General features: G+C 35.9%; 14 protein-coding genes and 1 non-coding gene across 15 annotated transcripts; 7 read left to right on the forward strand and 8 right to left on the reverse strand. All coding sequences in view use genetic code 12, as the record gives it.

Moving 5' to 3' along the window:
- Nucleotides 1–496: 496 nt before the first annotated feature.
- Nucleotides 497–2,680, forward strand: DEHA2F14124g (DEHA2F14124p; the record flags this gene model as incomplete). The annotated part of the gene is made up of 1 exon (XM_002770773.1): nucleotides 497–2,680. One exon carries the CDS (start codon nucleotides 497–499, stop codon nucleotides 2,678–2,680), a length of 2,184 nt encoding a protein of 727 aa, XP_002770819.1.
- A 69-nt stretch (nucleotides 2,681–2,749) lies between these two features.
- On the reverse strand, nucleotides 2,750–3,307 carry DEHA2F14146g (DEHA2F14146p; the record flags this gene model as incomplete). The annotated part of the gene is made up of 1 exon (XM_460979.1): nucleotides 2,750–3,307. The coding sequence occupies one exon, from the start codon at nucleotides 3,305–3,307 to the stop codon at nucleotides 2,750–2,752; it is 558 nt and encodes a 185-aa protein (XP_460979.2).
- Nucleotides 3,308–3,507: 200 nt separating this feature from the next.
- DEHA2F14168g (DEHA2F14168p) lies at nucleotides 3,508–3,825 on the forward strand (the record flags this gene model as incomplete). The annotated part of the gene is made up of 1 exon (XM_460980.1): nucleotides 3,508–3,825. The coding sequence occupies one exon, from the start codon at nucleotides 3,508–3,510 to the stop codon at nucleotides 3,823–3,825; it is 318 nt and encodes a 105-aa protein (XP_460980.2).
- A 180-nt stretch (nucleotides 3,826–4,005) lies between these two features.
- On the reverse strand, nucleotides 4,006–4,668 carry DEHA2F14190g (DEHA2F14190p; the record flags this gene model as incomplete). The annotated part of the gene is made up of 1 exon (XM_460981.1): nucleotides 4,006–4,668. The coding sequence occupies one exon, from the start codon at nucleotides 4,666–4,668 to the stop codon at nucleotides 4,006–4,008; it is 663 nt and encodes a 220-aa protein (XP_460981.1).
- Nucleotides 4,669–4,959: 291 nt separating this feature from the next.
- Nucleotides 4,960–5,418, forward strand: DEHA2F14212g (DEHA2F14212p; the record flags this gene model as incomplete). The annotated part of the gene is made up of 1 exon (XM_460982.2): nucleotides 4,960–5,418. The coding sequence occupies one exon, from the start codon at nucleotides 4,960–4,962 to the stop codon at nucleotides 5,416–5,418; it is 459 nt and encodes a 152-aa protein (XP_460982.2).
- A 43-nt stretch (nucleotides 5,419–5,461) lies between these two features.
- On the reverse strand, nucleotides 5,462–6,439 carry DEHA2F14234g (DEHA2F14234p; the record flags this gene model as incomplete). The annotated part of the gene is made up of 1 exon (XM_460983.1): nucleotides 5,462–6,439. The coding sequence occupies one exon, from the start codon at nucleotides 6,437–6,439 to the stop codon at nucleotides 5,462–5,464; it is 978 nt and encodes a 325-aa protein (XP_460983.1).
- A 614-nt stretch (nucleotides 6,440–7,053) lies between these two features.
- DEHA2F14256g (DEHA2F14256p) lies at nucleotides 7,054–8,151 on the reverse strand (the record flags this gene model as incomplete). Its single annotated transcript, XM_460984.1, has 1 exon — nucleotides 7,054–8,151. The coding sequence occupies one exon, from the start codon at nucleotides 8,149–8,151 to the stop codon at nucleotides 7,054–7,056; it is 1,098 nt and encodes a 365-aa protein (XP_460984.1).
- Nucleotides 8,152–8,591: 440 nt separating this feature from the next.
- On the reverse strand, nucleotides 8,592–9,797 carry DEHA2F14278g (DEHA2F14278p; the record flags this gene model as incomplete). Its single annotated transcript, XM_002770774.1, has 1 exon — nucleotides 8,592–9,797. One exon carries the CDS (start codon nucleotides 9,795–9,797, stop codon nucleotides 8,592–8,594), a length of 1,206 nt encoding a protein of 401 aa, XP_002770820.1.
- A 419-nt stretch (nucleotides 9,798–10,216) lies between these two features.
- DEHA2F14300g (mitochondrial 37S ribosomal protein YMR31) lies at nucleotides 10,217–10,649 on the forward strand (the record flags this gene model as incomplete). Its single annotated transcript, XM_002770775.1, has 2 exons — nucleotides 10,217–10,289; nucleotides 10,423–10,649. The coding sequence occupies 2 exons, from the start codon at nucleotides 10,217–10,219 to the stop codon at nucleotides 10,647–10,649; spliced, it is 300 nt and encodes a 99-aa protein (XP_002770821.1).
- A 513-nt stretch (nucleotides 10,650–11,162) lies between these two features.
- DEHA2F14322g (DEHA2F14322p) lies at nucleotides 11,163–11,990 on the forward strand (the record flags this gene model as incomplete). Its single annotated transcript, XM_460985.1, has 1 exon — nucleotides 11,163–11,990. One exon carries the CDS (start codon nucleotides 11,163–11,165, stop codon nucleotides 11,988–11,990), a length of 828 nt encoding a protein of 275 aa, XP_460985.1.
- Nucleotides 11,991–12,605: 615 nt separating this feature from the next.
- DEHA2F14344g (DEHA2F14344p) lies at nucleotides 12,606–13,775 on the forward strand (the record flags this gene model as incomplete). The annotated part of the gene is made up of 1 exon (XM_460986.1): nucleotides 12,606–13,775. One exon carries the CDS (start codon nucleotides 12,606–12,608, stop codon nucleotides 13,773–13,775), a length of 1,170 nt encoding a protein of 389 aa, XP_460986.2.
- Nucleotides 13,776–14,004: 229 nt separating this feature from the next.
- DEHA2F14366g (DEHA2F14366p) lies at nucleotides 14,005–15,660 on the reverse strand (the record flags this gene model as incomplete). Its single annotated transcript, XM_460987.1, has 1 exon — nucleotides 14,005–15,660. The coding sequence occupies one exon, from the start codon at nucleotides 15,658–15,660 to the stop codon at nucleotides 14,005–14,007; it is 1,656 nt and encodes a 551-aa protein (XP_460987.2).
- Nucleotides 15,661–16,094: 434 nt separating this feature from the next.
- DEHA2F14388r lies at nucleotides 16,095–16,166 on the reverse strand. The gene has a single exon. It is a non-coding gene; the product is annotated as a tRNA-Trp (tRNA).
- A 700-nt stretch (nucleotides 16,167–16,866) lies between these two features.
- DEHA2F14410g (DEHA2F14410p) lies at nucleotides 16,867–18,792 on the forward strand (the record flags this gene model as incomplete). The annotated part of the gene is made up of 1 exon (XM_002770776.1): nucleotides 16,867–18,792. One exon carries the CDS (start codon nucleotides 16,867–16,869, stop codon nucleotides 18,790–18,792), a length of 1,926 nt encoding a protein of 641 aa, XP_002770822.1.
- An 828-nt stretch (nucleotides 18,793–19,620) lies between these two features.
- DEHA2F14432g (DEHA2F14432p) lies at nucleotides 19,621–21,159 on the reverse strand (the record flags this gene model as incomplete). Its single annotated transcript, XM_460988.2, has 1 exon — nucleotides 19,621–21,159. One exon carries the CDS (start codon nucleotides 21,157–21,159, stop codon nucleotides 19,621–19,623), a length of 1,539 nt encoding a protein of 512 aa, XP_460988.2.
- Nucleotides 21,160–21,184: the final 25 nt, after the last annotated feature.

The following is a 21,184-nucleotide window of genomic DNA, read 5'->3' on the forward strand; positions in this document are numbered from 1 at the left end:
CAAAATGGAGAATTTTTCAGCCAACTATTATCAAGATAATTGAATCGCATATTATTTAACGAAGAATAAGTTTATGGACCTGAAAGAGGTTTGGCCAAATACTCGTTAGAAAACTACAATTTTAAATTAAATAACGCTTTATACGCCCCGGACTCAACTAAATGGCATATTTTGGACTTGCTAAACAAAACTATTCCGATAATATTGAGATAATTATTTATTCCCTAGTCGCATATCTATTAGCAATGTGAAGAAAGAAATGAATTCAATCTTGTTTGAAAATATTGAATCAAAAGATGTTTAAGTCTAGATAAGAGACTACACCTGAATAGTTGAGGTATTTACACGACCTGTATTATTATTCCAATGCATTGACTTATTTTTCTTTATCAAATTACAAGACGTATAATTATAGTAACGTAGACCTGGTATGAATTTTGATCTACTATATTAGTGTATTATTCAATCTGGATACATTGGATAATATAGAAAGAAGATGGTAGAATTACTAAAAGTGCTAACCTTTTTTCATGATAAATCACTACCATTTTTGATAAATACTATAGCGTTAATTGTTGCAATTGTCAGTAGATCCAAGCTAGTACGGATACTTTCAATTATTTCTGTTTGTCATTTAACCATTTATGTGTATTTTCAGGGATTTTTTCGGGATTTTTTTTTGCATCAACCAGAGTATTTACTGATTATAGATGCATATAATATCGACTCATGTACAGTGCCTGTTCTTGAAATATTGACGAAGTCATATATACCCGGTGGTTCTAATGCATTTAGGGACGACGAAGATGAAGAGTACATAGAATTGTCTAATTATGGGTATTGCAGTCTCTGCAACGAGTTTGACCCACGGTTACTACCAGCATTATGGTTATCTTATCTCTCGCATAAATTAAAACAAGACAGTTTCAAAAATGTTGATGAACTACAGATTCCTTTTACTTGGAATACATTTCTTGATTTGCAGTCGAGACTTAATATTCCACGCACGTCACTAATAAACCTTGATTGTGGTGCATTCTACGACCTTCATGAACTCAATGGGACCCGATTTTTAGAAAGTTGTCAGGACTTAGAAAATGAAACCAAAGGTAATATTCAGTTTAAAATAGTTAAACCCGTAGACTTATCTGCATCTGAGGAAGTAAGGAAGATTATAGGATCTTCATACTTATTGCATTCGGCGCCTCCTCCTGAGAAAGTATTTTTGCTTGGGGTAGGACCAAATAGAAGTGGCCTTATAGTTCCTACATATTCATTGAGGGAGCAACCTTTTTATGGAAAGAGTGATTTGTTTTATTTCATAAAAAGCCTTGTAATCCCTCTAAGCGGCACTATTGATGAGAGTATAAGCATATGCGAAGAAGCCGATAAGCTTATAGAATTACTATCTCTGCCTATTGCTAATGTCTCAGTTATTCCAGATGAAGAATTAACTCATGATATATTTCGACTTATTGGATGTGGTGATACTCACTCGAAGAGACTATCGAAGGACGATTTTTTCTTCCATTTAGCAGAGTTTAAAAGTCAACTCAAAGAAAAATTAGTACGATCTTGGAACACTTTTGATGCAAAATTATTATCACAGATCAATACGATCAATTCAACGCAGAAAAAATATTTTCATGAAGCTACGGTTCTTGGAGAAAAGGACAATCATTATGATTGGCGATTTTTTAAGCAATTGCATTATTCCCAATATGAGAGAAAAGCTATATTACATCGATTAACCCGAGCATGGTTGCGATTCTCCAACACGTTAGGTATCAAAACTTGGATTGCCCATGGTTCTATGTTGGGCTGGTATTGGAATGGCATGAATTTACCCTGGGATCAAGATCTAGATGTACAAATAACTATGAAATCGTTGATAACAATAGTAAAATATTACAATAATACTTTAGTACTTGATCTAACTGATCATGATTATAATTTAAACCTAGGTGTCGGCTCCTATTTATTGGATGTTAGTTCCATGTACTTCGATAGACAAAAGGGCGACGGTGAAAATACAATAGACGCAAGATTTATTGATACAGAAACTGGATTTTATGTTGATATCACTGCACTAGCATTCACAAATACAGCTAATGATATCCCAATAAACGATACGGCATTTTCCGAGTTTAATCAGGTCTTAGACAGTGATTTTGTTATGAAAGATGCCTCACACACAGTTCTGAAAGATGATCTTTATAAGGATTTGTCTCTCAAAAAAGCAGAGCTTTGGAATCATCAGAATATTTTCAACTGTAAAGATAACCATTTTTACACACTTGAAAATTTAGATCCTTTAATTCCTACACTATTCGAAGGGTCTATAGCTTATGTACCAAGAGCATTTAGACAAATCTTGCAGAGAGAATACAATCGTGGATTGCTCTACTATCAGTATGCTGAACATATTTTCAGGCCGGTATTTGATTTATGGGTGCCAAATTATATATGCAAAAATGACTATATTGGAAACAAGTGTTTCGATAAGGAAACTCTATTAGAAGTGGATTATACTAAACCCTTAACAAGAATACATAGGACAGAAATGCTGAGCCAAAATCGTGGATCGTATAGCGTAAATGACGAGCTAGGGCCTTTTAGATTGGATCCTTGGATTATCAAAAGAGGGAACAAAATTAAGCGACGTCTTGATTCTCAATAAGAATATCTTTTCACCCTCTGGGTTTATAGAAATTAATATGTATGCAAATGACCGCAAAATTCCCCTGGTCTATTTAATATCATCCAACAGTTTCACCTGTAAATTTTCGTTTGTTTTTCTTGCGTCCCTGCCACCTTCCGAAATATCAGTTCCGAACCTAGAAATCGGCCATATAATCCCAACTACCTTCCCTATAACCAATGCCTGACTAATAGGTCCGAAATTATTAGAATCAACTGAATGAAACATATTGTCCCCCTCGACCCATAAATGATTTCTGGGTATTGTGGCTTGGGGTCTTGGATATGGAGGAGTCTTGGTCGCAATCACATCACCTTGCAAGCCAACAACTCTCTTAGTTAACAACTTCTCGGGGTCTTGTGGTGATCTAAACATAATCACATCACCCCGATGCAATGAGCTAGGTTTTTTAAGGTTAAACTTTTGAACCAACGCAACGTCATTACTCATAGTTTCTGTGCCCGGGTTAAACGTAGGTGTCATTGACATACCTGTAATTTGGCATGGCTGATATACATGGTTCGATAACGTATACAAAACTGGAAACCAAGTCAATGTTATCAACGTGGTCCTAATGCCATGCGGAAGTTTCGAGAAATATGCCATCCGTACTTGTCTAATATCCCTTTCACATCATTCAATATACAATTTCTTTATTAAATTCTGCCAAATCTGTGCGGGTCAATTGTGACTGAAAATTATCAAAAAAGGTCTGCTGCAACATTTGCCATACTTGAATTATTGTTATTTTGCTAGTGAAATATACTGTTTTAACATATTTTTTATAATCTATAACCAATTTTAAAATGTCTACAGGTCAAAGTGGTCTTCTTGATCAAATATTACTCGAAGATATTGCACGTCATTGTCCTCAACAGTTCTTAGCATTCCATCAATGTATGTCGAAACCTTCACCAGATGCAAATCTGTGTGGTTTAGAGCAATATAATTTAGCCGGATGTATTAAAAAAGATGTTCCGGCTTTCCAGAAGATTCAAGGAGTTTGCTCTGGGAAATTGCAAGCATACGAGGCATGTTTGAAGATGAATGGCAGTGACCAAAAGAAGTGCTCGCAAGATTTGCAAAGCTTAAGAGATTGTGCTTTTGGTTCTTTAGATAAATAAGGGCCTAGACAATATCAATGAGTATATATTTGTACTTAGAGGCAGAGATAGAAATAGATACAGGGATTCTTCAGGTTTATGTATCGCTATAGGAGACTGGTGGGATTCTTTTAGTTTATAGGATACATGGTCATTATGGGAGCCAAATACAAAACTATATCGTGGAATTATATATGTAGACTATTGACTTCTATATTTTGAAGGCACATTTTGAATTCGGATGTCTGATAAGTAGTTGTCTGTGACCTTTCTGATATCCGGAGCAGCGTTGTGGGACTCTTCGATCTCGTGTTCGTGATGCAACAATTCGTGCTCTATGTCTTCTCTATGTTTGATTAATACTTCTGGATCCTGGTTGGCGTGGTACTTGTTCCAATGATGTTCTTCGTATTCTGTTTCGAAATCTAAATGATGTCCCTGGCCATATCCAAAGTCAGGCAATTCTCCTTTCTTTGAAAATTGTCTCCATTCATTTAACGAGATCTGTCTGTCTCCGTCACTGTCGATTAATTCAAGGATAGAATTGACCACATGATCTTTGGCCTCTTGAGTTATTGACTCTTGTTGGTGAGAATGCTCTCCCATACCAGATCCGTCACCTACGACTGATTCTCTCAATAAACCATACAAGTTTAAGATATCATCTCTAGACCAGGTTCCCTTATTTTGTAAGTCATGAATCTTGAAGAATAAATCGGTATCGTACTGATCCATTTGATGTTCTTCAATCATATGCCAATTTTGCCAGCTCAACCCATCAGGTTTTTTATGAGCTTCATTATGATCCCCGTGAGCCACGACCTGTGTAATCAAATACGTCAATAAATAACAAGATATCTTCATTATTAAAGTATATCTCTTCTACTAAACTGCCAACTATTATAAACCTCTATAGGCTATAAAGTCGATCATATCTATTTTGATGCACGTGATTTTATTCAAGTATTTAGGTAGTATTATGACCACGTTTGAATTAGATTCACAACTGCTTATACATTAACTGGTATAATGAGTGACGATACAGGGTCAGTAAGTTCCAATTTACCTAGTAAATCTAATGAATCTAGGGTTGGGAGGGAAAATCAGAGATATAACCCGGAAACTAATGCAAGAATGGTGGCAGGATGCATTTGCATGAATGCTACCAAAGATAAGGTCATAATGATTCTGTCTACGGCCCATAAGAATAGATGGGTATTTCCTAAAGGAGGAATTGAGCTTGATGAAGGGGATGACTTTGTTGTTAGTGCCGCAAGAGAAACCTGGGAGGAGGCAGGGTGTGAAGGAAAGATATTGAATAAGTTACCAATTGCCTTAGATTCGAGAGGTAAGAAAGCACCAATCTTAGAGAAAGGAAAAGAATTTGAGCCAAGTGGGGTTATACCCAAGTCAGAGTTTCATTTCTATGAAATGGTGGTTGATAAACTTAGTTCCAAATGGCCAGAATCGAAAAAGAGACAGAGAAGGTGGTGCACCTACTCAGAAGCTAAACATGAATTGTTAAAAGCAAAAAGGCCCGAATTGGTTGAAGCATTAGACAACTCCTGTATCATCAAGGATGTCGAGGGAATCGCTGGTGTCGACGAATATTAATTTTGTATTATATATATGTTTATGTATTTATGTGCTCAGATACTTATTTAAATAAACCACCCATCAAGTTTGCTAACATATTTTGATTACCTTGAGGATTTCCCAAGTTTAAGCCAAAGTACAATCTACCCAAATATTCAACCGGACCTAAAGATCCGAATTTTATTAACATACTCTTATACTGTTCGTACAACTTCATGAATTTTGGTCCGGCATTCTCTTTGGTAAGAGTAATGGATAATAATTGTAAAAAGTTGACAAATTGATAATCAGGGTCTTGGTAGTAGTAAATTTTGGATTCACCTTCTTCAATAACTTCGTAGTCCTTATGGTCGACAATAAGCTTGGACATAAACTTGTTAACAGACTCTTGCACAAACTTAACGTTTTTCAAGTACGCATAATTGATAACTGCTCTGCTCATAAAGATACCGGGATCCACGCTATTCTTAGTTTCTCCAAACCATTGGTAAAGGAAGTTAATATAAAATGGCAAGGATTCGTGTGTACCTAATATTAAATGAGATTCAGCGTATGCAAATAACTTTTGTCTGTCATCTTCAGTAATGTTGTGTGATTCATCCTTAACACTATTCAAAAACTTAATCCCAAAAGCATGATGCAAATCACAATCGCCAAACTTATATTTGTCAGTCTGGGACCAGCTAATACTGTTTTTCGCTAAATCCGGTAAACTTGGGTCTGTATCTGGTAATAAACTAATCAATTCAATTAATTTCAACTTGTAGTCCTTATTACTTCCTTCATTGGTACATTTAGTATCACTTTCTTCATACACAGTAATCAAGTAGCTTATCAAATCACTGGCTGAAGCATATTCTTTATTTGATGATAAAATAGATGATCCTTGGTATAGTAAATCAATTGCATCATTATATTGATTTGACTTGACATATCTATTGGTAATTGTTCTCAATGTTTGATGTGCTTCATAGTAAGCCCCGCTTTCTATTTTAGACTTAAACCGAAGAATGGTTCTTTGTAACTTGGCGTCGCTCATATCGTTTTGATCTTCTTTTGTTTCGAATTGTACTATAGTATCAATGGTAACACCTATTTGGTGTTCTAAAAAAATCTCGAAAAATGGTTGTGCATAAAACACAATACGTATTTGCCGGCATTTTGCATCTATACTATTATCTTACGGAGCTAAAATGATGATATAGGAATGGGTTTTCTGTTTCAGAGTACCGTTATATAGCTACTACAATTATTTCTAATCGTAGTTATTTTATTGTTATGGTTTTTATGGAATGTCGTATCTTCGTTAATAGCTTGGTAGGAAGTCAACGGTCTTGCTTGAAATATTCGTTCAATGCGTTTAAAGAGGACTGATTATCTATGTTGTTTACTGTTCTTTTGAAATTCCTTTAAAATGAGAGCTATTTTGAAAGAGTACGGTTGTGTGGTCTTTATCGGGCAAAAACTATTCACAAGTACGCCATCAGTATACTAAATTACATTTGATACATTCAATACAATACATATATTGTTCCAAAACAGGGTGGTATAATTAGCAGCAAAACCCCACATATACTGAAATTTTGAAGATCAGTGGCCTTTGCTGTTCGTGAAAAGAATACGATTTGGTAATAGATCACAGTTGCAGAAATACTAACTGAGTCTGAATACAATTTTTTCAGCCCGAATTTCTCCATTAGCAAATAACTTCATTGCTGTATTGACGCTCTGTAATCCGGGTTCTAAAACTCTTAAATTGGTGGTTTTAAGTTGTTCAAAATGCTTGGGCAAAACATCATACCAAAAAGTCTTGAAATGATTAAGTAACTCAGGCGTGGTTTTGATTACATCCCCATTCTGAAGCTTCGAGTCACTTATTGCTAAATGTACAAATACTTTTCTAAACTCGACGTCACGGTTAGAGTCTAATTTCAAAACGGAGGAAGAAACCAAATACACATTATCAATAATTGCATTTTTACCGGTCGCATCGTATACCCCTTGGAACGTGGGAACACTTCCCACTGAATCTAAGCCATATTTGATATTGTTATCATACTTTTTAACTTTTTCAATAACATCCTTATCATGATAGTCAAAAACAACGTCAGCACCTAGGCTGATCAAGAAGTCTTTATTCCGAGGTGATGCAGTTGTAATAACTTTCAAACCGTAGATTTTTTTGGCCAATTGAATTGCTATGGTGCCAACAGTTGTGGCTCCGCCCCAAATCAATATGCTCTCCCCATGATAATCACGGTTAGCGTCAAGTCCCAATTCATGGCAAAATGAAACAACTGCAGTTGCAAGCGAAAAGTTTTGAGAGGCCGCACTTTCAAAGGAATCAACTGGACCTGCTTCATACGAACCGGGCTTCAAGGCACTGCTCCTAAAAGAAGCTTTATCGTGTTTTATAACCGCTGTTTCACCAACAGCAACGTATTCACTGAATGCACCTTCAATTCCAGTCCACTCTCCTGCAACAAATGCAGACACGTAATCTCCTGTTTGAACTCGTGAAACCCTACTACCAACTTCTTCAACTATCCCGCTCAATTCACAGCCCACGATATTTCCATCCTTGGGAACCCTATTTACAAGCAATAAATAGTCTATTTGATTTACTGCTATTGCAACCGTTTTAATTAAAATGCTTGTGTCTGTCACCTTTGGTTTTGCCACTTCCACTATACGGGTAGAATATGGACCTTCATTATTCTCATTAGCTACAGCAGCTTTAATCGAAGACATGATATTGGGACTTCTTACCTGCCAGCAAGCTAGAGGTATATATTGGTCTTATATACTTGCAGGCTTCGAAATAATGGTACCTATTGATATTATTACACGTGACTAAGCCGGGTTTAACGGACAAACAGTATAATTCTGCTTCTACTGCAAGACGAAGCAATGCTTTGCAATTAAAATTGTTACACTAGAAAGCTTCATCGAAAATGAAATGACATCAGGTGGCCTATTTTCTTCATGCCAAGAGGAAATTTCATCACTATGTTGTTCAAACCACGCCTAGATTTAATGTAAGAGAATTTATAAACAGCGACATGGGTGCAAAAAGGTATAGTAGAAATAAATATAATAGCACATTGCATTGCTGATACCTACTTTTTCATTGTTATAAAACTTTAATGATAGGAAGATTCTCAATTTTCTTTAGAGGAACAATTTATAACTCACAGATTTATATCTAGGTCCAGCTTGATGTTTCTCATAGTTTTCAACGGATCTTTTGAATGGAGCCATCTTTGGTGAATTCCTCTTGGTGATCCAGAATGAGAGCCAACAGTTTTGGTATGCAAATAGCCACTCAATTCGTCATGCATGACAATGAATAACGGCTTATCGTTTCTAAAGCTTGAATTATCCTCTTGGAAGGCCTTGATCCATGTGTTGAGCTTTAATGATGAGATGTTATCAACGGCAAGTAACCGCAATGTGGGAAAATGGAAATTGTAGGTGATTTTGCGAAAGGTAGAATTGACAATGCTTGAGTTGAATATCAACGCAAAATCAACTTTTTCTAGTTCTATAGACTTCAAGGAATTCCTGAATTTATCAAGAAGTTTGTACATGATAAGGCCAAATACGACTAACCCTTTTTTCCTTCTGAAATTGTATTTCTCATACTTCGATACAACTTGGGTCGAGAAATATTCATTGTAGGTGATGACTGGTTTTCCCTTCACGAGGTAGAAATTGCTGTGGATTCTCGTTTGCATTATTGGGTTATTAGAATACACCAGAAAATTTTCGAGTGCTGCGTTGGTACTTTTGTTCTCTATCGCCTGAAGAATGGCGTTTAGTTCCTGATAGTTATTGAAGGAATGCTCCTTATAGTCAATAAACAATGATATTGACTTTAAACTCTCCGGCAAAAAACAGAAATAAAGCAATAATTTGATATGTCGTCCTCGTATGTTTAGCGTATGTAGTATCCTAAACTGAGGCAAATGCAAATGTAAAAGCAGGTCGAACCTAGTTAATTTAAACGGTTCTGCAAATTCAGATACGGCCTCTCCTTCTTCCACCTTGTACTTCCTATAAAACAAACTGGGCGATGTTATAACGTTTAATGCTCTCGTGTTATCCCTAATGGATCTCTGGGACCCAATGTACTTCATGCATTTCGAGCCATGCGTACGATATTTCTTCAAATTAAAGAGATTGAATAAACTAACACTATCATCCTTAAGAACCAACGGCCGCATTGTATAAGCCATGTATATATAGTTCTCGTATAACTCTTTACACGTGTAGAGCATATTTAGTAGATCTGTAGTGCTTCCACTCACCTTGTCGCAGTCTCGGGCTTTTGGCCCAATGCAAACAAAAAATAAAATCCTTCTAAGAACCCCCATTGGAAGGTCAAGAAACTCCATTATCCCTTTTTTATTCCTGTTCCTGTTCTATATTTTATCGGGTGTAATTAAGTCTGTTAAATGTGAAAAATATTTAGTATATCAACAATTTGCAGCTATTACAAATTTTCCCAGAAGAGCCTTTTTTTTTTAAGGTTTTCTTTACCTATTCTTTCAGGTATCAATAATAATATTGAGCTGTGTTTAAATTCCAAATCACTGCTATATCCTCTATATACTTGAGTCACACCTTGTTTGTGGTCATTATAGGACTATTAAACTATACAAGTTGTGTGCGGCGGATTTATCTCTGCCAGTTTTTTACGGGTCAAAAAAGTTCCTGGAGTAAACCGGAATCAACCGTTTTTTTTAACCAATATACTCATAATAGTTATCTTACATTACTTCAAGTACAACGAAATATAGTTACCAAAAACACAATGAGACCAGCTACAAGATTATTACAACGTGTCCCCCTTATTAAATTCGTTGGTGGTCCACACCAAGCTCCAAGTAAGTAAATTGTGGTGCTAGACATTAGCAATGAGGATATGAATAATTGATGAAATGGCTCCAATGAAAGCCTTAGAGGCCATTCATATGTCAAATGCACAATAATAGAATGTTTACTAACTCATGCTTCTAGAAAATGTCTCACATGCTGCTAAACCACATCCATTTGCCCCAGATGGAGTATTGCCAGGAAGTGCCGGTTCGTCATCGCAATCATCGTACTTCAACAGTAACTCTATAGAACCAAAGGAGGGCGAAGCTTTCTCCAGAGCCGCATTGTCCCCAAGATTCAGATATAAAGGTCCTAGTGAAGCCGAAATTGAAAATATTTGTAGTGGTGGTGCTACGCTCATTTTTTAAGTTTGCGAGCCCAGTACATGTTGAGTGAACCCACGGTCGGGGTTCGTAGTGGTTGATGGCGATTGCGGTCTAAAAGTGCCTAGCTAGTGCCAATTGAAGCTACCACTCTTTCATATTCGGTCAAGTTTGCTCGTACTGAATCGACATTGAATTCCCATCTAAATTTGTATTTCTTGTATGCATATATATTCCAATATCATTATATTTATCATATTGATGTTCCGAGTGTATAAGGACTCTAATGACACCAGAAACTCGTCGTATGGCTCGTTTTAGTGAAGATTTACTGTCTTTGGTGTATGGATCTTTTTCGTTTTTGTAGTGAATGTTTATGTAATCAAACAAAAAACCTGAACACGATTTGTTTGCCACTCTATCTAAAGAACAGTTCAAACTACTAACATTATTTATACCAATTGATCAATACTATTGTCCATTGAAGTGTTTTATTTGCATAGAATAGTTTCTTTATCTAGATTTCATTTGGTTACATATTAATAACGCATAGATAAAATGAATCACGATCCGTTCAGCTGGGGAAGACCTAGTAACGACGTCTACGGACAATATAACCATCAAATAGCCAATGCAACAATCAGTAATGATGCTGATAGTTGTAACTTGACGAATTTTCCAAAAATGAATACTCAACAACCCATAATCACTGGTACATCAGTGGTGTCGTTAAAATTCAAGGATGGAATAATCATGGCCGCAGATAACTTAGGTTCGTACGGTTCGTTACTCAGATTCACTAATATGGAAAGATTGCTTAGAGTAGGAAAAGAAACAATTGTTGGTGTTTCTGGAGATATTTCGGATATGCAACAACTTGAGAGATTGTTAGAGGAATTAGAGACTACAGAAGAGGTTTATGACAACGATGGAGGACACAATTTGAGAGCACCACATGTCCACGAGTACTTATCGAAAGTTTTATATAATAGGAGATCGAAAATGAACCCATTGTGGAACGCGCTTGTTGTTGGAGGGTTTAATGATGATGGTACTCCATTTTTAAGATACGTTGATTTGTTGGGAGTTACCTACGGTTCATCTGCTATATCCACTGGGTTTGGATCGCATTTAGCTGTCCCATTGTTAAGACAGTTGGTTCCAAAGGATCCTGATTATGAAAATGTCACCGAAGAACAAGCCAGAGATGCCATATTGAATTGTATGAGGGTTTTGTTCTATAGAGATGCTAGATCGTTAGATAAATTTTCATTAGTTACCATAAAGAAGGGAGAGGAATTGAAGTTCGAGAAGAACTTGAAATGTGAGAACCAAAGCTGGAAGTTTGCTCAAGATATCAGAGGTTATGGTAGCGCTCAACTTTAATCTCATCTCTGATCTGTTAACCTCATATGTAAGTTATTACCACAGTTACGAATATAAGTAATAATTATTTTTTAGCACTAATCGTGGCCTCTACGATACACTATGTTAAATGTATGTAATGTATGTGTTCAGATTGAAAAAGAATATGGACAGCAGTAAGTCTGTAAGTCTTGACCTTTCTTTATATTGCTATATTTTATTCTTCCCCTTGTATTCGGGAAATCCATTTCTTTTATCAACATCCTGTTCTTAACAAGGTTGGTATTTTACCCGTAATTGACAATTCCCTTTGATTTTTTCATGTAAACTTGCAAAGTCTGTACAGAATATGCCTAAATTTGCATGCTGAAAAATAGAGTGTAGTTTCTATCTCCACAAATCTCACACAAATATAGCCCCATCTACTATCTAATTAATCCATGTTTACTTGTCTGTCCGCATCCAATTCCGTGTGCCTCAAGATATAAGCAATCCATCATTAAAACACTAGCATATTAGACATCAGGGTTTGATATTTATAGAAATTCTATAGATATACTATCTCTTAGCGTTCATCACAGGTTGGAGGATAAGTTTTGTTGCGAACAAGAACTTTCGTAATCAAATTATACTAACATGAGCTTTGAGATAACCTTCTTAGGGGCATCAGGTGGTCCTGTAGAAGGCATTACATGCTCAATGTTGTTGAAGTCTAGCGATGTATCTTACAATGAAATTTTATCGAATAATTTACCCAATGAATTGATATGCGTGGATGCTGGTTCTGGTATTGGACTGCTAAGTGAATTGATATATAATGAACTACACAATATTTCACCGCAATCCAAACAGCTGCGAATGTATAATGACATGCTTTCGTTGGAACAATGCTTCAAGACTAAGATTACAAGGCCGTTTGCAGGGTTGTCTGCATCGGTATCACCATATGAACAGTCCCAAGAAATATTCAAGTTGATGAACAATTACTTGATATCCCACGCTCATATGGACCATATAGCTGCATTAGTGATAAACTCTGCTGGGTTCTGCAAGGAGTCACCTAAAAATGTATATGGCTCTAGGGGGACTATCGATACTTTACAAAGACATGTTTTCAATGGATTAGTTTGGCCAAACATGTCTAAATTCAACATGGTTAAATTATCATCACACGAATACTGGCAGACATTTTCTATAAACGATACCTATTCGGTTACTATATTTGATCTATCACATGGAAAAATGGTGCCTCATGATGAGAATACTTCCCAGAGACCAGAGTCGCCAAATTACTCACGTCACACTTATGATGACAACTTTGAAAATTATAACAACTACATATCGTCTGCATTTTTAGTAACACATGAATTATCTAATTCGAGTGTATTAATATTTGGAGACTTTGAAGCTGATACAGTTTCGAAATTGGGTAAAAATAAACGAATCTGGTGCAAAATTGCACCCATGCTATTACACCCTGAGAAACAATTGAAGGGGATTATTTTAGAGTGTTCGACATGCCAAATAGTATCAACGAATGAATTATATGGCCATATAATGCCTACGCATTTGATTAATGAATTAAGAGTTTTGAATGATGAAATCCTTGCATTGATTCCATCTTCTAACAGACATAATATGGCTCCCTTAGCTGGATTTAATGTAGTGATAAATCATGTCAAGGAAGCTCCTAATCTGTCTGATCCAAGGCGAGAAATACTTAGCGAGCTTGAAATTCTTAATCATAAATATGAATTAGGTATTCATTTTTCTGTTGCCCTTAATGGCGCATCCATTGTACTTTAGAGATGAATAGTTTACACAATCTTTTTGTATTGATTTACGTAATATAAATCTATTTGTAAATTTCTTATATAAATATATTGTTATTTCTAAACTTTTCAAGGAAAGAGCTATAAATACTAGAAAAATCACAAATTAGATATAAAGAAAATTGCAAGTTAATAAAATCTATTGATAACATTGATTATACTATAGGAATGAGGACTATTGGGCCTTTTTTTGTTCATAAGCATTAGCTAACTTGGTATCCGTCAGATGATAAATTAGAATGTAAATCGAAAGGTAATGACTCTTCATCCTCATTATTAGACACAATATCAAGCACTTGGACCTTACCTAAGCATGTATCAGTTTCATTGGCATCTGTCTTATTAATATCGAATTGAAGCTCCATTGGGAACAATGAATCTTCGTCAGGTGAAGGAATAGAAAATTCAAAAGATCCTTGAGGATTATCTAATGGAATTGATTCAATGGAGAACACAACACCATATTCAGTGACATCATAACCAATGTTACCTGATTCGTCCTTCAAGTTAACATCCGGCGAAGGTAATGGTACTAAGATCTTAATATTTTCTAACGAGCCTTGACTTTGATGAGATTCAACATAATCAGACGTTAATTCGTATTCTAAGGTAACATCTGCATTTCCATCGTTCGAAGTAACCCAAGCAGTAATAACAATTGGCAATAAACTTGAATCATCGTTTTTACCAACGGCTCTCCATCTTAATACACCCAAAGATTGATCGTTCGAAGGAAATGGCTTAGTCTTATCCTTTAATCCAATAACATTTTGTTGCGTGAATAAATTACGATCAACGTTAGGGTGAGTTTTATATTGAACACCACTTGATTTATCACCAGTTTTCAATAAAATTTTAGAACTTGCTAATTCTGTATTATTGATTCTTAATTGCAAATCACCTTTAACTTCAGACAGGACGACAGAACCTTCACGAGTTAATTCAGCTGTGACTTTTTCATTGACTGTAATTAATATACCATTGTTTGGGACTTTTGGAGTCTGTGGAGCTGGAGACGATGTTTGCGAAACTGGGAAAGAAGCTGGTTGATTTGGAATTTGCTGTTGTACTTGAGTAGCAGCAGCATGACTGAAACTTGGTTGATTTTGGGTGAGTAATGGTTGATTTTGTTCTGCAACCCTGCCGGTTTTCTTTCCCAATTGTAATCCACCTCTGGATGATACAGGCTTCGAACTTAAAGTCGTGTTTGAAACCGATTGCTCGATGCTTGGTGTAGGTTGGTAAGTAGACTGGTTAGATGAATTGAATTGGTTCTGATAAGAATCATACCCAAAGGAAGAATTTATTATTGGGGCCGATGTTTGTTCCAAGTTACGACGAGCTAATTCCTTTCTTTGAATTTCTTTAGCGCGTCTCTTTCTTTCTTCTGTAGCCTCCAACTCCTTATTTCTTTCGATGATTTCTTGGATCTTTTCTTCATGAGAATCCATTTCTAAGAATGTTTGAACTTGGGACAACGTCAAGTTCTCTTTGAACCCCAAGTTGATAATTTCATCAAACGCACTTAAAATTTGAAATGCATTTTCAAAAATCTCTCTTTCGTCCACCACCCTCAACATGTTACTGACGGTCGAAGCAAACAAATGCAATGTGTCGATGTCCTGCAAGATATTCGAGTGCTTAGTTGTAATCAACACTATGTAGAATTCTTCCAATGGTTGATAAACATATCTAACGTGTTCATCTTCCACAGTGGTATGTTGTGACCCAGAATTCGAAATCAAACTTGGAAAATTGGCCAACAATGCAGTAATTCTATCCTTAGTCACATCTCTGAATTGTCTAGATAAAAGAGCTTTACCACCACGAGTGCATATTGATGCAGCTAAAACAACCATTCTGTTATTATTTTACTCTATTGAATTTGACTTGAAAAATAGGACTTTAATGAAAAAATGACTTTGAAATCAGCTTAACGAAAATTATTTTCAAATAAATTCAATTATTTCGGTCCAACAAACTTTCAAAATACAAGTATTTACTTATTTTCTATCAATTGAAGTTGTATTCCTCCAAATTAATTACTTGAACACTGTTTTTTCTATTCGATCCCATTCGATTCGTGTCAACAAAATTTATCAGTTTGGTAGTGCGATTACCTCTTTTTAGCCATAATTAGCAAGACACTAGAGTTAAAACAGCTAAAAGGGCGCCATATACATAGAATTGTTATGGGGGGTTTATATGGAATGATATACGTGGCTGGGAGTTAGAAATAGTTTGGAAAATAATTATAAATGGAAACAAAAAAAATTATAAAAAATAAAGGAATTGACACGGACAGGAATTGAACCTGCAACCCTTCGATCTGGAGTCGAAAGCTCTACCATTGAGCCACCGCATCACCCTTGGAGACTTTAAGAGAACATGCTTTTATACAAGTTAGTTAGCATATCTATTTTGTATAATTAGCGCATAAGTAGGTTCCTCTAAATTTCGATTGGCTCTATTACACTTAGGGTTGAAGGCAAAAGAGGGAATATTCCCGTGGATTTCAAACGAGGCTTAGGAGTCATAAACTAAATAGGGAGTAATTAGTCTAATCATCAGCCTATTAAGTTGGGTTGCATTTAAGCGCGCGGTTCGCTCTGATATGCGTAGGATGCCTTGGTATCACTTCTCCAGGTATCTCATTTCCTTTAGTGTTGAAGACATGCAAAACTGAATTAGATGATATTGCAGGCCTGGTATGCCAAAATATAAATGTTTACAATACCCGATTGACGCTTAGTTAGGAAGAGAGTAACAAAATTTCAGCATCAAATTTTGGAGTTCAAATAAAATTCTAGACCAATGTATATTAGAAATAATGGGCGCTTCTCTTGCTCAGATAGCGGGTATAATATATGATTCCGTGTTTCAAGAAGTCTTAAGTTACAAGCTTACGAATTGAATTTTGAATAGTTGAAACAAATTTGATGCAACTAGCATACCACATTTCTGATATTGCAGAACAAATGGAAAGCATAAAAGGCTTCAGATTCCTTTCAAAAGTACAACATTTGCCTCGTTCATGAGACATAATAAACAATAAAAAGGACTAAATGAGCGAGTCAAATACCCTTTTCAAGTATTTTTTATCTCAACACCCATTATATCAAGCAGTTGAAAACTGTATTGATAGAGAAATCACGGATACTTATAACTATCATGATTTTTTCCCCTCGTGGAATGGACGAGTGGTGGATTACAAAACAATCGTCCAGGAGTTATTTAGAGTTGATGAAAGCAGATTAGAAACATTCATAGAGGATGGGACACCTAGTACAGAATATCTGGATCTTAATACGTGGACAAAATACGGTGATCAAGAATTTAGTAAGAAACTCCTTCGTTTCTTGTTATCACTTCCGATGTGTGAGTACGAGATTGTTAATCATAGCAATGCACTTAGTAAAAGTACTGGGTCTGTAAATCGGTTTTCCATGAGCCTTTCCCCGTTTAAATACGATGATAAATATATATCCAGAATTGACGACGAGGAAGTATCTAGTACTATACGGAACATACTTATATTATCGCCTGATGAAAAGCTAATCAATGGTATCTCACGATTTGCTTTCGTTGATTATGAATTAATTGATCGAGATGAAGATTTGGAGAATGTTTACAAACTCGAGTTTAAAGATCACTTAGTTCAGCCTGTCTGCTCGTTTTTGCTGAAAACTTTACATTTAGGCATAAAACTCAAGCCGGACATCAAGAGTGTAAAAGCCCCGAATGGTGTAACATTGAAGGTCCTGTCAGACTTACATCTTATCAAAAATGGGCAAGTATTCTGTACTATCGAAGTTAAGATGTTCCCGATACTACCAGCGTATGTAGGACAGAGTACTTCTATGATTGGAACGGATATTTTTAACCAACTTAATATCAATAAATTCATGAAACAATTGATCAGCCAGATGGTTTATTTCAAAACAAATATGGGTATTGTTACAGATTCATATATTGTTATCTTTGTGGAGATTGACCTAGATATTTTCGAAAGAAACATAAATGAACTCAAAGGTAAAGTAGATTTTCACGAGCACAAGACTGTACCTCTTAGATATAAAGTTTTGGACTGTCATTCGGCAGCGCCTACGTTACGAGAAGCACTTATGCATTTTTTTTACACTGCCTATGTTGATGATGAAACAGAAAAGATTAGACAGGAAAGAATGCTTAAATTGAGAGAATATTTATGGGCTACTCCGGAACAGGATGAGGAGCAAACCGAGATCTTGGAGTATAACACTGAAAGATCAGATAGCTCGTCCGGTAGTAGACCAAGTACTGCTGGTACACAATCATCGACAACATTAGTGTCTCATGATGAAGAAGATGAAGAGATGGAAGAAGAAGATCTTCTCGAATTCACAGCCAATGATCATATAACTATGCAGAATGGTGATATTTATAATTCGCAGCTTATTGCAATTGATGCCCATTACATGAAGAAGTATTTGCTCCGTCATGTTGAGGACACTGAAAAGCTCGTTGCAAAGTTCTACGATCCCCGAATGGCCAATAACGAACACGGCAAGTTTAAATACAGCAAGAAAGAGCTATTAAAATTATGTCTTAAGGCTTATAATAACGAAAGATGGATGTACCGAGTATTATCGAGAGATCCGGGGTTCAATAGCTGCTATGTACCCCACAAGAGAGGATACATGAAAGTCCGCCTTGATAGATACTATCTCACCAAAGGGTATTTCAACTTGTTTCATTATATAGAAACCATACCGTTAGATAACAAAGATATTGAGTTGTACGGAAAGGCCAGGGTACAGTTGGACGTGATTCACAGGCATGGAATTATACACGGGGATATAAAGGCAGAAAATATACTTTGCGCAAAGGACGGAAAAGTGTATATCATTGATTTTGCATTTTCTGTCACCAAGAATGAATGGAATACTCACAAAAGCATGGAATCCGACATCAGTGAATTGAAATATGTATTTGGTCTTGATGGAATGTAAAATTTATATCTGAAATAGCCTAAAGAATTGAAGATTCTCAAGAAGTCAAGTTGTACAAAGAATCTGAACTGTTTTGCGTATTGAGAATAAAACTAATTGCAATTTTAGCATGAATGTTGAAGAAAAGTTGTAACAGTTGACGCATAAGTAATGTATGGGTCTAGATAAAGAGAGTAGACAATTTCAAACTAATTTAGAGTTGAAGTAGTTGATGAAGACGAAAAGAAAAGTAAGCTAAGTTCTGTAAGGCCAGTATATATAAATATATTGTATATTGGTCCAAATTTTCTTACAAAGAATATCTCTAGTGTTTATGTTTCCTAGTACTAAATCATCATTGATCTGGTACAGATTCAATATAGTTGTCTAATATTTATTTGTATGTCAATGTTTTAATCATAGCGTAAGAATTGGTGGATTCTAATTTTTTAAAGATTGTGTAGGAGAATGTTTACTTAAACAAAATATGATGTTACTATATAGGCTGGGTTTTTGAATTTTTTTATAAAGTTCTAATTAAAGTTCATCATGACATATCAAACTAACAAGGGTACTTAATCTATGTGAGCATATTATATATTGCAAAAATTTCTTACATTAATCGCATTTAATTGTAAATACAGTAAATAGAACTAAAAAAACTATTAATAAGTAAAAATAAATAGTTTAACTCAGTGATTTGATTAGATCAGCAATATTACAGTGATAGAAACATTCTTAGCTTAGTCCTAGGTTAAGATGGTGAAATCAAGCATGAGAACTTAATTCGCAGCATTTTATGTACAATGTCTAATATAAAAAATATTATGATATAAATTGATATGAAGTCTATTTCTTCATATGTATGTCCATTTCAATATCGCCTTTATTAGCTCTCTTTCCCTTTTCAAGCAGCTTTTTTTCTTTGAATAATTTGGATAATTCTCTTTCAATTTCAAGAATTAAATCATCATAACCACAGGTTTTGGATCTGACCCTTGCTTCACGTAACAACCTCTCTGCCTTTTCATATTGTGCTAAGTGTAAATTAACTACGCCTAATCCATAAGTTGCTAATGCCACAGTCTCATTGATGGTGTTATTATTGGATATTATTTCTTGAGGAAGATTTTTAGCAAACTCGAGAACCGATTCGTAAGACTTTATAGATAATTCTATGCACTTTTCCTTATTTTGGATCACCAGCAGATACTCATTACGTTGTTGTTCCTCTATTTCTTTATCCAACCTTTCCAATACGTCGCTATCTTTTAAAGTTTCTTGGGAAGAATTCCTATAGTCGTCAAAGTTGAGGCCGGAATCCTCAAAGAATTTTCTTCTGTAGGCGACTTCCTTCGATTCGTACTCCTCTGCTTGTAAATAAAGCAATGACGCCAAGTTGCATTGAGATAACAACACTTTGTGAGGCTCAACATCAGCAAGAAGCATCCATTCAGTCATGGATATTTTTACCTTGGATGCCATAGCAAGGTCTCCTGTGGAAATGCAAATTGCTGTCAACAAGTCCATGGCATTGAAGAATTCGTCCACAAATGGTTCCCACGCCGATGGATTCTTATTTATAGTGGTGGTAATACCATCATTACTTATTTCAATGGATGTGCTATCTATGGTAGCCTTATAGTCGGATCCAGAAGTGTTGGGGGTCAATCGTGAAATGTTACCGTTGGGTCCCAATTTCTTGTGCACCTCATCTTGTGCAATTAGCAAGTGGGTCATCAAAATGGCCTTGGACAACTGGGCATTGGCCTTGTTCAACTCTACCAACTTAATAGCCAAACGTAAGTCTTTTTGGATCAAATGTGCCCGATGGTCTCTCGACCTGACCCGCTTTCCATCCTCCGAGTTTGGGGTTGCTGTCAATACCTTCAAGTAGAGAGTGGCAATCTCATTGTAGACAAATGCTGCATCCTCCAACATGTCCAATCGTTCAAACATTTCCCCTACTTTCAACTGAATCCCCGTGTATTCGTCACTCAATGGATCCACTTCTATTTCGTGACAATGGTTGATGGCTTCGAGATAGTATTTCAATGCCAATTGGTAATCGTTTTCTCCCTTGTCAGATTCAGCCCACAATCCCTTACGCAATATCTTGGCTACTGACGATGGGAATGTATGCTTAGGCCACCAGAAGTAATAAACGTACGACCCAAATCCGGCGAGTCCAATCCCCGTATATAAAATACGCTTAGTCCATGATGTCCTTGGAGGTTGATATTGCTGGTACTGCTGATACTGGTAGTTGTATTGACTATAGCGACGAAAACCCCGAGGAATCCTAGTTCTTAACAATCTTCCGTTCACCCTATTCATGTTTGTCTTATAATGGCAAAAGCAGAACCTACTAGTTCCGATATTTTTCATATTGGTGCGACTGTATTAGTTCCAA

Source organism: Debaryomyces hansenii, assembly GCF_000006445.2.
Source record: "Debaryomyces hansenii CBS767 chromosome F complete sequence".
Classification (NCBI taxonomy): Eukaryota; Fungi; Ascomycota; class Pichiomycetes; order Serinales; family Debaryomycetaceae; genus Debaryomyces; species Debaryomyces hansenii.